This window comes from Hydra vulgaris, chromosome 10, assembly GCF_038396675.1.
Source record: "Hydra vulgaris chromosome 10, alternate assembly HydraT2T_AEP".
In the NCBI taxonomy this organism is placed as follows: Eukaryota; Metazoa; Cnidaria; class Hydrozoa; order Anthoathecata; family Hydridae; genus Hydra; species Hydra vulgaris.
This window is the reverse complement of record NC_088929.1, coordinates 10,030,349-10,047,500: the sequence shown is the minus strand read 5'-3', so window position 1 is coordinate 10,047,500 and position 17,152 is coordinate 10,030,349. Positions and strand designations below refer to the sequence as shown.

The window sequence follows — 17,152 nt, the reverse complement described above, 5'->3', positions numbered from 1 at the left end:
TTTTGTTAACACAAGCTACGTAACCAGATCTTGGCTTGTCATCGATAGCGTAGTTGTTATCAGCGCGATATACGCAGTCGTTAGTGACGTCAACACCTAAATTTAATTTTTAAAACAAAATAAATACGTTAAATTTGCATCTCTGACTCGACAACAACAACAACAGCAACAACAACAAGAAAAACATATAAAAAGTTGAGGTCACCAGTTTTGTTTAAACGAAATAACGAGTCTACATGTTTATAAAAAAGGTCTCGCCTTACCTAAGCAATAAACTTTCTTTGGTTTGTAACTATTCTTACTTCGGATGATACTCGTTTTTAGATCCGTATTGACTTTCGTATTCGCTCTCGGGTTCGTATTCTTTATGAGATTCAGTTGGACCATCTGATTGCCATTGCTCGTTGGCGGTGACTGCCAAAATGACTGAGGCGATCAAAATGACTTTGGTGAACATTTTATTTCTATCTGTTGTTTAATATTGCGGCAGCGAATATTTTAACTTACGACACTGAATTCTGTTATCAAATGAAACTAGTCGCATTTATGCAGTCACACTGGACGGCAAAGCATTGTAATTGGCTCACTAATTATTCCATTAAAAAGTTGGTAACTATTCACTTTGAGAGCCACACGCCAAAAAGCAGCATATTTAATACGTAGTTAAAAGTAACAAGTAAAAACAGTTAAGAAAAGTAATTCTATAATATGGCCGGAAATTTCAAAAAGACATTTAGAACATCAAAATTGAATAGAAAAAAAGATAGGAAAAAAACAAAACAAAACAAAAACTAAGTTTCAAAAATTGAGACCGATTACCTGGACGTGTTAACAAAAAATGCAACTCTTATATTGTTTACTGTGGAGTTCTTAAAACAAGAGAGGAAGGGGAGGGCGATCGGCTTTGTTGGAAATAAAAGCGGCGTGGAAATTTTAGTGCACACCAATTGAACGAAGTTTAGGTCTTAATAAAACGGTGGGTCGAAGGTTCTTTCTAGATCACGACAAAAACTATTCAATTTTAGAGTGGCTTGCAGTCAAATGCGCCTTTTTTTAACGACTGCTTCATCAGAATTTCAAAAAGATTTAATATGCCTATAGAGGTTTTTATACTACGTCAAGAAACAAGCGAAAACTCAATATTTTTTTTTTAAAGCAAGATTTACGAAAGATACGAGATTTTTTAAATGTCGACCATTTTTAAAGCCTTATTACACTGACAGGCTTTACTCTAATTAGTGACAGATTCTTGCTGATTTTATTTTTATTCACTTGTACGTTGTTGCTTTTTTGTTGATCACAAACAAAACAAATCGATAAAAGGACGAGGGCTGCCAGAGGGGGAAAAGTGTCTTAACAATGTTTGGGGCGGGAGCCGAAATTGCCCATAAATCAGTAGACTTCCCCTCCCGCCGTGCATTAAGCACCTAAGGGTAAAGGCAAACGCTAACCGATCAAACTGAAACAATGCTATCCTATGGTTATCGTTATGCGTATCGCAGAATAAAAAACAGTTTAATTTTCAGGTGGTAAGTTTTGCTTGAACATTGCTCTTCCGAAAATTAACAGCTTCAAATAGATGAGCGAACGGAAATGTTTGTGAGCAACTTTTTATTTTTTTATTTATTTGTCGACATCATTGTTCCAATACACTGAAAGAAGACAAATGCGCTAACCAAAAAATAAGAAGTGAAAAGCAAATAATATAACATTACTAAAATTTTGTAAAATACAGCCCTACTTTATTCATACGGGTTCCAGTGCACTTATCGTCTTAGCAGTTGTTGTTTGATTCCTACTTGCCCAACTTGCGTAGCTTAAAAAGAGCGCGACTAAAGTGCGCGCCCGGGGGCGTTTGTATCTTCTTCTAAATTTTCCTCCTTAATATATGTGATTTTTCTTTCACTCGTTTCGTTTTTCACGAGGTTGTAATCCTTACTGAAATAATATTTGTAAAATCTCTACGACTATGCGATGAAATTTAGGTTCATACAAGTATGTCATCGCTTATATAGTTGAATAGTTTTAATTTTTTTCACTTACATGTACACACACACACACACACACACACACACACACACACACACACACACACCTATATATTAAAAACATTTATTTTTAGGATTTGCAAAATCCGATTTGAACAAAATTCTTACTTGTAATGTTTATACTTTCTTGCGTAATGTTGCGTCCGTTTTTCGATAAGCGCAATATTTTCAGCTTAACATCTACACATCACACAAGTATAAACTCAAAAAAAGTTTGTATATATATATATACGGTTTTTTTTCTAGAAGAGAAACTTTCTTTAAAACACTAAGAACTTGTTAAACACACACACGCAGACGCACGCGTCAAATAACGCGCATGTACACTCGCATGTTTTTGTATAAGATCATCATTACCTAATTTGGAACTAATTTAGGTGCGAATATTTCGTTTCGCTGTGCATATAGAGAGAGAAAAAAAAACAAAACTTTTTAAATTTTTTTCATTTTTCAAACACGTCCGAGATTTCCTTGACATAAAAGTTCTTTACCATCTATTCAAATTAAATCTCGCAACGCTTAAGCATGCATTTAAAAACGTGTCCATACTTATGCACGTGTGGCACACAATCTTAGCTGCGTGGATATATAGTTTGCGTAAAGCGACGTGTGTGATAAAAGCACGCCGTTCGTGCTTGAATTCTAAGGGAGGGGAGGGGGCGCGCTGACAAATTGCAAAGCCAAATTGAGGACGACGCGGCGTCGCGTTCTGCAGCCGCCGTCTTTTCTTAGGGACAAATAGTTATTCTGCTGTTTTGTAAACTTAGGCATTTCTGTGCATAAGCATTTTGTAAAAAAGTAAAGCGACTACGCTCCGGATTTGAGGACACTCGATCAAAATAAAGCGTTTATTTCACCATTTATTGTTGCTTCTATTAAAACTAAATGAGAATAGCTCGATACAGTCAAATTACAACGAGTGAAAGCATTTTAATTTACTCTTTCAACCGTTCTATAAAACTATAAAATACGGCGTTAATTTAATAAAAATATAAAAACAAATCAAATATGTTTCACAAATTGTTTATATAAATAGCTTCTTGTAAACATCATCAATATGAGCGAGGTCGGCATCGTTAGTATTTGCCGAGGCATTGACCGAGACCCTTGTAGCCAGCTTTCGAACAAAAAACCAATCCGTATGGACAAGGCATACATATGGCACTTTTGTTAACACAAGCTACGTAACCAGATCTTGGCTTGTCATCGATAGCGTAGTTGTTATCAGCGCGATATACGCAGTCGTTAGTGACGTCAACACCTAAATTTAATTTTTAAAACAAAATAAATACGTTAAATTTGCATCTCTGACTCGACAACAACAACAACAGCAACAACAACAAGAAAAACATATAAAAAGTTGAGGTCACCAGTTTTGTTTAAACGAAATAACGAGTCTACATGTTTATAAAAAAAGGTCTCGCCTTACCTAAGCAATAAACTTTCTTTGGTTTGTAACCATTCTTCGGATGATACTCGTTTTTAGATCCGTATTGACTTTCGTATTCGCTCTCGGGTTCGTATTCTTTATGAGATTCAGTTGGACCATCTGATTGCCATTGCTCGTTGGCGGTGACTGCCAAAATGACTGAGGCGATCAAAATGACTTTGGTGAACATTTTATTTATCTGTTGTTTAATATTGCGGCAGCGAATATTTTAACTTACGACACTGAATTCTGTTATCAAATGAAACTAGTCGCATTTATGCAGTCACACTGGACGGCAAAGCATTGTAATTGGCTCACTAATTATTCCATTAAAAAGTTGGTAACTATTCACTTTGAGAGCCACACGCCAAAAAGCAGCATATTTAATACGTAGTTAAAAGTAACAAGTAAAAACAGTTAAGAAAAGTAATTCTATAATATGGCCGGAAATTTCAAAAAGACATTTAGAACATCAAAATTGAATAGAAAAAAAGATAGGAAAAAAACAAAACAAAACAAAAACTAAGTTTCAAAAATTGAGACCGATTACCTGGACGTGTTAACAAAAAATGCAACTCTTATATTGTTTACTGTGGAGTTCTTAAAACAAGAGAGGAAGGGGAGGGCGATCGGCTTTGTTGGAAATAAAAGCGGCGTGGAAATTTTAGTGCACACCAATTGAACGAAGTTTAGGTCTTAATAAAACGGTGGGTCGAAGGTTCTTTCTAGATCACGACAAAAACTATTCAATTTTAGAGTGGCTTGCAGTCAAGTGCGCCTTTTTTTTAACTGCTTCTTCATCAGAAATTCAATAAGATTAATATGCTTACAGAAGTTTTATCCAACGTCAAGAACCAAGCGAAAACTAAATTTTTTTCTTTGTTTTTAAACCTAGATTTACGACACAAGATTTATTAAATGTCGACCGTTTTTAAAAGCTTTATTACACTGATAGGTTTTACTCGAATTAGTGACAGAATTATGCTCGTTTTATTTTTATTCAGTGGTAAGTTGTTGCTTTTTTGATGATAAGAAACAAAACAAATTGATAAATGGACGAGGGCTGCCAGAGGGGGAAAAGTGTCTTAACAATGTTTGGGGCGCCGAAATTGCCCATAAATCAGTAGACTTCCCCTCCCGCCGTGCATTAAGCACCTAAGGGTAAAGGCAAACGCTAACCGATCAAACTGAAACAATGCTATCCTATGGTTATCGTTATGCGTATCGCAGAATAAAAAACAGTTTAATTTTCAGGTGGTAAGTTTTGCTTGAACATTGCTCTTCCGAAAATTAACAGCTTCAAATAGATGAGCGAACGGAAATGTTTGTGAGCAACTTTTTATTTTTTTATTTATTTGTCGACATCATTGTTCCAATACACTGAAAGAAGACAAATGCGCTAACCAAAAAATAAGAAGTGAAAAGCAAATAATATAACATTACTAAAATTTTGTAAAATACAGCCCTACTTTATTCATACGGGTTCCAGTGCACTTATCGTCTTAGCAGTTGTTGTTTGATTCCTACTTGCCCAACTTGCGTAGCTTAAAAAGAGCGCGACTAAAGTGCGCGCCCGGGGGCGTTTGTATCTTCTTCTAAATTTTCCTCCTTAATATATGTGATTTTTCTTTCACTCGTTTCGTTTTTCACGAGGTTGTAATCCTTACTGAAATAATATTTGTAAAATCTCTACGACTATGCGATGAAATTTAGGTTCATACAAGTATGTCATCGCTTATATAGTTGAATAGTTTTAATTTTTTTCACTTACATTTACACACACACACACACACACACACACACACACACACACACACACACATCAATATACAAAAACATATATTTTTTTGAATTTGCAAAATCCTATTGGAACAAAATTCTCCCTCGTAATGCTGATAATTTCGTGCGAAATGTTGCGTCCCTTTTGCGCGAAGCGCAATGCTTTCAGCTGAACATCTTCACATCACACATGTGTAAACTCAATAAAAGTTTCTTTTTCATATATATATATAGTTTTTTTTCTAGAAGGGAAACTTACTTACACTAAGAACTTGTTATACACACACACGCAGACGCACGCGTCAAATAACGCGCATGTACACTCGCATGTTTTTGTATAAGATCATCATTACCTAATTTGGAACTAATTTAGGTGCGAATATTTCGTTTCGCTGTGCATATAGAGAGAGAAAAAAAAACAAAACTTTTTAAATTTTTTCATTTTTCAAACACGTCCGAGATTTCCTTGAAATAAACGTTCTTTGCGGTCTATTCAAAGAAAATTTCACAACGCTTAAGCATACAATTAAAAACGTGTCCGTACTTATGCATGTGTGACACAAAATCTTAGCTACGTGGAAGTATTGTTTACGTATATCGACGTGTTTGTCAAAAGCACACCGTTTGTGCATGACTTGTAAAGGGGAGCGCGCTTCCAATTTGCAAAGCCAAATCTAGGACGAAGCGGCATCGCGTTCTGCGGACGCCATTTTTTCCTATTGAGAAATAGTTATTCTGCAGTTTTAAAAATTCAACACATTTCTGTGCATAAGCATTTTGTAAAAAAGTAAAGCATTTTAAAGCATGTTCTACGCTCCGATTTGAGGACACTTGATGAAAATAAAGCGTTTGTTTCACAATTTATTATCGCTTTTATTAAAACTAAATGAGAATAGCTTGATACAGTCAAACTACAACGAGTGAAAGCATTTTAATTTACTCTTTAAACCTTTCTATAAAACTATAAAATACGGTGTTAATTTAATAAAAATAAAAAAAAAAACAAATCAAATATGCTTCACAAATTGTTTATATAAATAGCTTCTTGTAAACATCATCAATATGAGCGAGGTGGGCATTGGTCGTATTTGCCGAGGCATTGACCGAGACCTTTGTAGCCAGCTTTGGCACAAAAAACCAATCCGTATGGACAAGGCATACATATGGCACTTTTGTTAACACAAGCTACGTAACCAGATCTTGGCTTGTCATCGATAGCGTAGTTGTTATCAGCGCGATATATGCAGTCGTTAGTGACGTCAACACCTGAATTATTTTAAAAACAAAATGTATACGTTAAATTTGCATCTCTGACTCGACAACAACAACAACAGCAACAACAACAAGAAAAACATATAAAAAGTTGAGGTCACCAGTTTTGTTTAAACGAAATAACGAGTCTACATGTTTATAAAAAAAGGTCTCGCCTTACCTAAGCAATAAACTTTCTTTGGTTTGTAACCATTCTTCGGATGATACTCGTTTTTAGATCCGTATTGACTTTCGTATTCGCTCTCGGGTTCGTATTCTTTATGAGATTCAGTTGGACCATCTGATTGCCATTGCTCGTTGGCGGTGACTGCCAAAATGACTGAGGCGATCAAAATGACTTTGGTGAACATTTTATTTCTATCTGTTGTTTAATATTGCGGCAGCGAATATTTTAACTTACGACACTGAATTCTGTTATCAAATGAAACTAGTCGCATTTATGCAGTCACACTGGACGGCAAAGCATTGTAATTGGCTCACTAATTATTCCATTAAAAAGTTGGTAACTATTCACTTTGAGAGCCACACGCCAAAAAGCAGCATATTTAATACGTAGTTAAAAGTAACAAGTAAAAACAGTTAAGAAAATTAATTCTATAATATGGCCGGAAATTTCAAAAAGACATTTAGAACATCAAAATTGAATAGAAAAAAAGATAGGAAAAAAACAAAACAAAACAAAAACTAAGTTTCAAAAATTGAGACCGATTACCTGGACGTGTTAACAAAAAATGCAACTCTTATATTGTTTACTGTGGAGTTCTTAAAACAAGAGAGGAAGGGGAGGGCGATCGGCTTTGTTGGAAATAAAAGCGGCGTGGAAATTTTAGTGCACACCAATTGAACGAAGTTTAGGTCTTAATAAAACGGTGGGTCGAAGGTTCTTTCTAGATCACGACAAAAACTATTCAATTTTAGAGTGGCTTGCAGTCAAATGCGCCTTTTTTTAACGACTGCTTCATCAGAATTTCAAAAAGATTTAATATGCCTATAGAGGTTTTTATACTACGTCAAGAAACAAGCGAAAACTCAATATTTTTTTTTTAAAGCAAGATTTACGAAAGATACAAGATTTATTAAATGTCGACCGTTTTTAAAAGCTTTATTACACTGATAGGTTTTACTCGAATTAGTGACAGAATTATGCTCGTTTTATTTTTATTCAGTGGTAAGTTGTTGCTTTTTTGATGATAAGAAACAAAACAAATTGATAAATGGACGAGGGGAGGGAAAGGGCAAAAAGTGTCCTAATAATGTTTGGGCTGAGAGGGAAAATTGCCCATAAATCAGTAAGCTTCCTCGCCCGCCCTCCATTAGGCACCTAAGGGTAGAAGCAAACGCATAGCGATCAAACTGAAACAATGCTATCATATGGTTTTCGTTATGCTTATCGCAGCTTAAAAAAAAATTTAGTTTTCAGGTGGTAAGTTTTGCTTGAACATTGCTCTTCCGAAAATTAACAGCTTCAAATAGATGAGCGAACGGAAATGTTTGTGAGCAACTTTTTATTTTTTTATTTATTTGTCGACATCATTGTTCCAATACACTGAAAGAAGACAAATGCGCTAACCAAAAAATAAGAAGTGAAAAGCAAATAATATAACATTACTAAAATTTTGTAAAATACAGCCCTACTTTATTCATACGGGTTCCAGTGCACTTATCGTCTTAGCAGTTGTTGTTTGATTCCTACTTGCCCAACTTGCGTAGCTTAAAAAGAGCGCGACTAAAGTGCGCGCCCGGGGGCGTTTGTATCTTCTTCTAAATTTTCCTCCTTAATATATGTGATTTTTCTTTCACTCGTTTCGTTTTTCACGAGGTTGTAATCCTTATTGAAATAATATTTGTAAAATCTCTACGACTATGCGATGAAATTTAGGTTCATACAAGTATGTCATCGCTTATATAGTTGAATAGTTTTAATTTTTTTCACTTACATGTACACACACACACACACACACACACACACACACACACACACACACACACACACACACCTATATATTAAAAACATTTATTTTTAGGATTTGCAAAATCCGATTTGAACAAAATTCTTACTTGTAATGTTTATACTTTCTTGCGTAATGTTGCGTCCGTTTTTCGATAAGCGCAATATTTTCAGCTTAACATCTACACATCACACAAGTATAAACTCAAAAAAAGTTTGTATATATATATATACGGTTTTTTTTCTAGAAGAGAAACTTTCTTTAAAACACTAAGAACTTGTTAAACACACACACGCAGACGCACGCGTCAAATAACGCGCATGTACACTCGCATGTTTTTGTATAAGATCATCATTACCTAATTTGGAACTAATTTAGGTGCGAATATTTCGTTTCGCTGTGCATATAGAGAGAGAAAAAAAAACAAAACTTTTTAAATTTTTTTTATTTTTCAAACACGTCCGAGATTTCCTTGACATAAAAGTTCTTTACCATCTATTCAAATTAAATCTCGCAACGCTTAAGCATGCATTTAAAAACGTGTCCATACTTATGCACGTGTGGCACACAATCTTAGCTGCGTGGATATATAGTTTGCGTAAAGCGACGTGTGTGATAAAAGCACGCCGTTCGTGCTTGAATTCTAAGGGAGGGGAGGGGGCGCGCTGACAAATTGCAAAGCCAAATTGAGGACGACGCGGCTTCGCGTTCTGCAGCCGCCGTCTTTTCTTAGGGACAAATAGTTATTCTGCTGTTTTGTAAACTTAGGCATTTCTGTGCATAAGCATTTTGTAAAAAAGTAAAGCGACTACGCTCCGGATTTGAGGACACTCGATCAAAATAAAGCGTTTATTTCACCATTTATTGTTGCTTCTATTAAAACTAAATGAGAATAGCTCGATACAGTCAAATTACAACGAGTGAAAGCATTTTAATTTACTCTTTCAACCGTTCTATAAAACTATAAAATACGGCGTTAATTTAATAAAAATATAAAAACAAATCAAATATGTTTCACAAATTGTTTATATAAATAGCTTCTTGTAAACATCATCAATATGAGCGAGGTGGGCATTCGTCGTATTTGCCGAGGCATTGACCGAGACCCTTGTAGCCAGCTTTGGAACAAAAAACCAATCCGTATGGACAAGGCATACATATGGCACTTTTGTTAACACAAGCTACGTAACCAGATCTTGGCTTGTCATCGATAGCGTAGTTGTTATCAGCGCGATATACGCAGTCGTTAGTGACGTCAACATCTAAATTTAATTTTTAAAACAAAATAAATACGTTAAATTTGCATCTCTGACTCGACGACAACAACAACAACAGCAACAACAACAAGAAAAACATATAAAAAGTTGAGGTCACCAGTTTTGTTTAAACGAAATAACGAGTCTACATGTTTATAAAAAAAGGTCTCGCCTTACCTAAGCAATAAACTTTCTTTGGTTTGTAACCATTCTTCGGATGATACTCGTTTTTAGATCCGTATTGACTTTCGTATTCGCTCTCGGGTTCGTATTCTTTATGAGATTCAGTTGGACCATCTGATTGCCATTGCTCGTTGGCGGTGACTGCCAAAATGACTGAGGCGATCAAAATGACTTTGGTGAACATTTTATTTCTATCTGTTGTTTAATATTGCGGCAGCGAATATTTTAACTTACGACACTGAATTCTGTTATCAAATGAAACTAGTCGCATTTATGCAGTCACACTGGATGGCAAAGCATTGTAATTGGCTCACTAATTATTCCATTAAAAAGTTGGTAACTATTCACTTTGAGAGCCACACGCCAAAAAGCAGCATATTTAATAGGTAGTTAAAAGTAACAAGTAAAAACAGTTAAGAAAAGTAATTCTATAATATGGCCGGAAATTTCAAAAAGACATTTAGAACATCAAAATTGAATAGAAAAAAAGATAGGAAAAAAACAAAACAAAACAAAAACTAAGTTTCAAAAATTGAGACCGATTACCTGGACGTGTTAACAAAAAATGCAACTCTTATATTGTTTACTGTGGAGTTCTTAAAACAAGAGAGGAAGGGGAGGGCGATCGGCTTTGTTGGAAATAAAAGCGGCGTGGAAATTTTAGTGCACACCAATTGAACGAAGTTTAGGTCTTAATAAAACGGTGGGTCGAAGGTTCTTTCTAGATCACGACAAAAACTATTCAATTTTAGAGTGGCTTGCAGTCAAATGCGCCTTTTTTTAACGACTGCTTCATCAGAATTTCAAAAAGATTTAATATGCCTATAGAGGTTTTTATACTACGTCAAGAAACAAGCGAAAACTCAATATTTTTTTTTTAAAGCAAGATTTACGAAAGATACGAGATTTTTTAAATGTCGACCATTTTTAAAGCCTTATTACACTGACAGGCTTTACTCTAATTAGTGACAGATTCTTGCTGATTTTATTTTTATTCACTTGTACGTTGTTGCTTTTTTGTTGATCACAAACAAAACAAATCGATAAAAGGACGAGGGCTGCCAGAGGGGGAAAAGTGTCTTAACAATGTTTGGGGCGGGAGCCAAAATTGCCCATAAATCAGTAGACTTCCCCTCCCGCCGTGCATTAAGCACCTAAGGGTAAAGGCAAACGCTAACCGATCAAACTGAAACAATGCTATCCTATGGTTATCGTTATGCGTATCGCAGCATAAAAAACAGTTTAATTTTCAGGTGGTAAGTTTTGCTTGAACATTGCTCTTCCGAAAATTAACAGCTTCAAATAGATGAGCGAACGGAAATGTTTGTGAGCAACTTTTTATTTTTTTATTTATTTGTCGACATCATTGTTCCAATACACTGAAAGAAGACAAATGCGCTAACCAAAAAATAAGAAGTGAAAAGCAAATAATATAACATTACTAAAATTTTGTAAAATACAGCCCTACTTTATTCATACGGGTTCCAGTGCACTTATCGTCTTAGCAGTTGTTGTTTGATTCCTACTTGCCCAACTTGCGTAGCTTAAAAAGAGCGCGACTAAAGTGCGCGCCCGGGGGCGTTTGTATCTTCTTCTAAATTTTCCTCCTTAATATATGTGATTTTTCTTTCACTCGTTTCGTTTTTCACGAGGTTGTAATCCTTATTGAAATAATATTTGTAAAATCTCTACGACTATGCGATGAAATTTAGGTTCATACAAGTATGTCATCGCTTATATAGTTGAATAGTTTTAATTTTTTTCACTTACATGTACACACACACACACACACACACACACACACACACACACACACCTATATATTAAAAACATTTATTTTTAGGATTTGCAAAATCCGATTTGAACAAAATTCTTACTTGTAATGTTTATACTTTCTTGCGTAATGTTGCGTCCGTTTTTCGATAAGCGCAATATTTTCAGCTTAACATCTACACATCACACAAGTATAAACTCAAAAAAAGTTTGTATATATATATATACGGTTTTTTTTCTAGAAGAGAAACTTTCTTTAAAACACTAAGAACTTGTTAAACACACACACGCAGACGCACGCGTCAAATAACGCGCATGTACACTCGCATGTTTTTGTATAAGATCATCATTACCTAATTTGGAACTAATTTAGGTGCGAATATTTCGTTTCGCTGTGCATATAGAGAGAGAAAAAAAAACAAAACTTTTTAAATTTTTTTCATTTTTCAAACACGTCCGAGATTTCCTTGACATAAAAGTTCTTTACCATCTATTCAAATTAAATCTCGCAACGCTTAAGCATGCATTTAAAAACGTGTCCATACTTATGCACGTGTGGCACACAATCTTAGCTGCGTGGATATATAGTTTGCGTAAAGCGACGTGTGTGATAAAAGCACGCCGTTCGTGCTTGAATTCTAAGGGAGGGGAGGGGGCGCGCTGACAAATTGCAAAGCCAAATTGAGGACGACGCGGCTTCGCGTTCTGCAGCCGCCGTCTTTTCTTAGGGACAAATAGTTATTCTGCTGTTTTGTAAACTTAGGCATTTCTGTGCATAAGCATTTTGTAAAAAAGTAAAGCGACTACGCTCCGGATTTGAGGACACTCGATCAAAATAAAGCGTTTATTTCACCATTTATTGTTGCTTCTATTAAAACTAAATGAGAATAGCTCGATACAGTCAAATTACAACGAGTGAAAGCATTTTAATTTACTCTTTCAACCGTTCTATAAAACTATAAAATACGGCGTTAATTTAATAAAAATATAAAAACAAATCAAATATGTTTCACAAATTGTTTATATAAATAGCTTCTTGTAAACATCATCAATATGAGCGAGGTGGGCATTCGTCGTATTTGCCGAGGCATTGACCGAGACCCTTGTAGCCAGCTTTGGAACAAAAAACCAATCCGTATGGACAAGGCATACATATGGCACTTTTGTTAACACAAGCTACGTAACCAGATCTTGGCTTGTCATCGATAGCGTAGTTGTTATCAGCGCGATATACGCAGTCGTTAGTGACGTCAACACCTAAATTTAATTTTTAAAACAAAATAAATACGTTAAATTTGCATCTCTGACTCGACGACAACAACAACAACAGCAACAACAACAAGAAAAACATATAAAAAGTTGAGGTCACCAGTTTTGTTTAAACGAAATAACGAGTCTACATGTTTATAAAAAAAGGTCTCGCCTTACCTAAGCAATAAACTTTCTTTGGTTTGTAACCATTCTTCGGATGATACTCGTTTTTAGATCCGTATTGACTTTCGTATTCGCTCTCGGGTTCGTATTCTTTATGAGATTCAGTTGGACCATCTGATTGCCATTGCTCGTTGGCGGTGACTGCCAAAATGACTGAGGCGATCAAAATGACTTTGGTGAACATTTTATTTCTATCTGTTGTTTAATATTGCGGCAGCGAATATTTTAACTTACGACACTGATTTCTGTTGTCAAATAAAACTGGTCGCATTTATGTAGTCACATTGGATGGCAAAGCATTGTAATTGGCTCACTAATTATTCCATTAAAAAGTTGGTAACTATTCACTTTGAGAGCCACACGCCAAAAAGCAGCATATTTAATAGGTAGTTAAAAGTAACAAGTAAAAACAGTTAAGAAAAGTAATTCTATAATATGGCCGGAAATTTCAAAAAGACATTTAGAACATCAAAATTGAATAGAAAAAAAGATAGGAAAAAAACAAAACAAAACAAAAACTAAGTTTCAAAAATTGAGACCGATTACCTGGACGTGTTAACAAAAAATGCAACTCTTATATTGTTTACTGTGGAGTTCTTAAAACAAGAGAGGAAGGGGAGGGCGATCGGCTTTGTTGGAAATAAAAGCGGCGTGGAAATTTTAGTGCACACCAATTGAACGAAGTTTAGGTCTTAATAAAACGGTGGGTCGAAGGTTCTTTCTAGATCACGACAAAAACTATTCAATTTTAGAGTGGCTTGCAGTCAAATGCGCCTTTTTTTAACGACTGCTTCATCAGAATTTCAAAAAGATTTAATATGCCTATAGAGGTTTTTATACTACGTCAAGAAACAAGCGAAAACTCAATATTTTTTTTTTAAAGCAAGATTTACGAAAGATACGAGATTTTTTAAATGTCGACCATTTTTAAAGCCTTATTACACTGACAGGCTTTACTCTAATTAGTGACAGATTCTTGCTGATTTTATTTTTATTCACTTGTACGTTGTTGCTTTTTTGTTGATCACAAACAAAACAAATCGATAAAAGGACGAGGGCTGCCAGAGGGGGAAAAGTGTCTTAACAATGTTTGGGGCGGGAGCCAAAATTGCCCATAAATCAGTAGACTTCCCCTCCCGCCGTGCATTAAGCACCTAAGGGTAAAGGCAAACGCTAACCGATCAAACTGAAACAATGCTATCCTATGGTTATCGTTATGCGTATCGCAGCATAAAAAACAGTTTAATTTTCAGGTGGTAAGTTTTGCTTGAACATTGCTCTTCCGAAAATTAACAGCTTCAAATAGATGAGCGAACGGAAATGTTTGTGAGCAACTTTTTATTTTTTTATTTATTTGTCGACATCATTGTTCCAATACACTGAAAGAAGACAAATGCGCTAACCAAAAAATAAGAAGTGAAAAGCAAATAATATAACATTACTAAAATTTTGTAAAATACAGCCCTACTTTATTCATACGGGTTCCAGTGCACTTATCGTCTTAGCAGTTGTTGTTTGATTCCTACTTGCCCAACTTGCGTAGCTTAAAAAGAGCGCGACTAAAGTGCGCGCCCGGGGGCGTTTGTATCTTCTTCTAAATTTTCCTCCTTAATATATGTGATTTTTCTTTCACTCGTTTCGTTTTTCACGAGGTTGTAATCCTTATTGAAATAATATTTGTAAAATCTCTACGACTATGCGATGAAATTTAGGTTCATACAAGTATGTCATCGCTTATATAGTTGAATAGTTTTAATTTTTTTCACTTACATGTACACACACACACACACACACACACACACACACACACACACACACACACCTATATATTAAAAACATTTATTTTTAGGATTTGCAAAATCCGATTTGAACAAAATTCTTACTTGTAATGTTTATACTTTCTTGCGTAATGTTGCGTCCGTTTTTCGATAAGCGCAATATTTTCAGCTTAACATCTACACATCACACAAGTATAAACTCAAAAAAAGTTTGTATATATATATATACGGTTTTTTTTCTAGAAGAGAAACTTTCTTTAAAACACTAAGAACTTGTTAAACACACACACGCAGACGCACGCGTCAAATAACGCGCATGTACACTCGCATGTTTTTGTATAAGATCATCATTACCTAATTTGGAACTAATTTAGGTGCGAATATTTCGTTTCGCTGTGCATATAGAGAGAGAAAAAAAAACAAAACTTTTTAAATTTTTTTCATTTTTCAAACACGTCCGAGATTTCCTTGACATAAAAGTTCTTTACCATCTATTCAAATTAAATCTCGCAACGCTTAAGCATGCATTTAAAAACGTGTCCATACTTATGCACGTGTGGCACACAATCTTAGCTGCGTGGATATATAGTTTGCGTAAAGCGACGTGTGTGATAAAAGCACGCCGTTCGTGCTTGAATTCTAAGGGAGGGGAGGGGGCGCGCTGACAAATTGCAAAGCCAAATTGAGGACGACGCGGCTTCGCGTTCTGCAGCCGCCGTCTTTTCTTAGGGACAAATAGTTATTCTGCTGTTTTGTAAACTTAGGCATTTCTGTGCATAAGCATTTTGTAAAAAAGTAAAGCGACTACGCTCCGGATTTGAGGACACTCGATCAAAATAAAGCGTTTATTTCACCATTTATTGTTGCTTCTATTAAAACTAAATGAGAATAGCTCGATACAGTCAAATTACAACGAGTGAAAGCATTTTAATTTACTCTTTCAACCGTTCTATAAAACTATAAAATACGGCGTTAATTTAATAAAAATATAAAAACAAATCAAATATGTTTCACAAATTGTTTATATAAATAGCTTCTTGTAAACATCATCAATATGAGCGAGGTGGGCATTCGTCGTATTTGCCGAGGCATTGACCGAGACCCTTGTAGCCAGCTTTGGAACAAAAAACCAATCCGTATGGACAAGGCATACATATGGCACTTTTGTTAACACAAGCTACGTAACCAGATCTTGGCTTGTCATCGATAGCGTAGTTGTTATCAGCGCGATATACGCAGTCGTTAGTGACGTCAACACCTAAATTTAATTTTTAAAACAAAATAAATACGTTAAATTTGCATCTCTGACTCGACGACAACAACAACAACAACAACAACAACTAGAAAAACTTTTTCAAATTTGTGGTAACCAGTTTTGCTTAAGAGAAATAACGAGTCTACATGTTTATAAAAAATGTCTCGCCTTACCTAAGCAATAAACTTTCTTTGGTTTGTAACTATTCTTAGGATGATACTCGTTTTTAGACCCGTATTGACTTTCGTATTCGCTCTCGGGTTCATATCCTTTATAAGATTCAGTTTGACCATCTAATTCCCATTGCTCGGTTGCGGTGGCTGCCAAAATGACTGAGGCGATCAAAATGACTTTGGTGAACATTTTTCTATTTGCTGTTTAATTTTGTGGCAACGAATATTTTAACTTACAACACTGATTTCTGTTGTCAAATAAAACTGGTCGCATTTATGTAGTCACATTGGATGGCAAACCATTGTAATTGGTTGACTAATTATTCCATTAAAAAGTTGGTAACTATTCACTTTGAAAGCCACACGCCAAAAAGCGCCATATTTAATACGTAGTTAAAAGTAACAAGTAAAAACAGTTAAGGAAAGTAGTTCTATAATATGGCCGGAAATATCTAAAAGACATTTAGAACAGCAAAAGTCAATAGAAAAAAAGATAGGAAAAAAACAAAACAAAACAAAAACTAAGTTTCAAAAATTGAGACCGATTACCTGGACGTGTTAACAAAAAATGCAACTCTTATATTGTTTACTGTGGAGTTCTTAAAACAAGAGAGGAAGGGGAGGGCGATCGGCTTTGTTGGAAATAAAAGCGGCGTGGAAATTTTAGTGCACACCAATTGAACGAAGTTTAGGTCTTAATAAAACGGTGGGTCGAAGGTTCTTTCTAGATCACGACAAAAACTATTCAATTTTAGAGTGGCTTGCAGTCAAATGCGCCTTTTTTTAACGACTGCTTCATCAGAATTTCAAAAAGATTTAATAT

General features: G+C 35.2%; 5 protein-coding genes across 5 annotated transcripts in view; all 5 read right to left on the bottom strand.

The window, feature by feature from the left end:
• LOC101238595 (periculin-1-like) overlaps window positions 1-457 on the bottom strand; it is a 570-nt gene extending 113 nt beyond the window's left edge. Inside the window, 3 exon segments of the mRNA NM_001309715.1 lie at window positions 1-96; window positions 264-297; window positions 299-457. The exon segment at window positions 1-96 is cut by the window's left edge and continues 113 nt beyond it. Coding sequence (NP_001296644.1) covers window positions 1-96; window positions 264-297; window positions 299-457 — 289 coding nt within the window.
• Window positions 458-3,124: 2,667 nt separating this feature from the next.
• On the bottom strand, window positions 3,125-3,668 carry LOC136086495 (periculin-1-like). Its single transcript, XM_065808780.1, has 2 exons — window positions 3,478-3,668; window positions 3,125-3,309 (listed from the first exon to the last, which is right to left on the bottom strand). Exons 1-2 carry the CDS (start codon window positions 3,665-3,667, stop codon window positions 3,125-3,127), a joined length of 375 nt encoding a protein of 124 aa, XP_065664852.1. The 5' UTR covers window position 3,668.
• Window positions 3,669-6,313: 2,645 nt separating this feature from the next.
• On the bottom strand, window positions 6,314-16,519 carry LOC100337630 (periculin 2a). Its single transcript, NM_001280945.1, is given in 2 exon segments — window positions 6,314-6,522; window positions 16,330-16,519. Coding segments are annotated over 2 exon segments (399 nt in total).
• On the bottom strand, window positions 9,458-10,243 carry LOC136086494 (periculin-1-like). Its single transcript, XM_065808779.1, has 2 exons — window positions 9,911-10,243; window positions 9,458-9,739 (listed from the first exon to the last, which is right to left on the bottom strand). Exons 1-2 carry the CDS (start codon window positions 10,098-10,100, stop codon window positions 9,531-9,533), a joined length of 399 nt encoding a protein of 132 aa, XP_065664851.1. The 5' UTR covers window positions 10,101-10,243; the 3' UTR covers window positions 9,458-9,530.
• Window positions 12,537-13,360, bottom strand: LOC136086493 (periculin-1-like). Its single transcript, XM_065808778.1, has 2 exons — window positions 13,118-13,360; window positions 12,537-12,946 (listed from the first exon to the last, which is right to left on the bottom strand). Exons 1-2 carry the CDS (start codon window positions 13,305-13,307, stop codon window positions 12,738-12,740), a joined length of 399 nt encoding a protein of 132 aa, XP_065664850.1. The 5' UTR covers window positions 13,308-13,360; the 3' UTR covers window positions 12,537-12,737.
• Window positions 16,520-17,152: the final 633 nt, after the last annotated feature.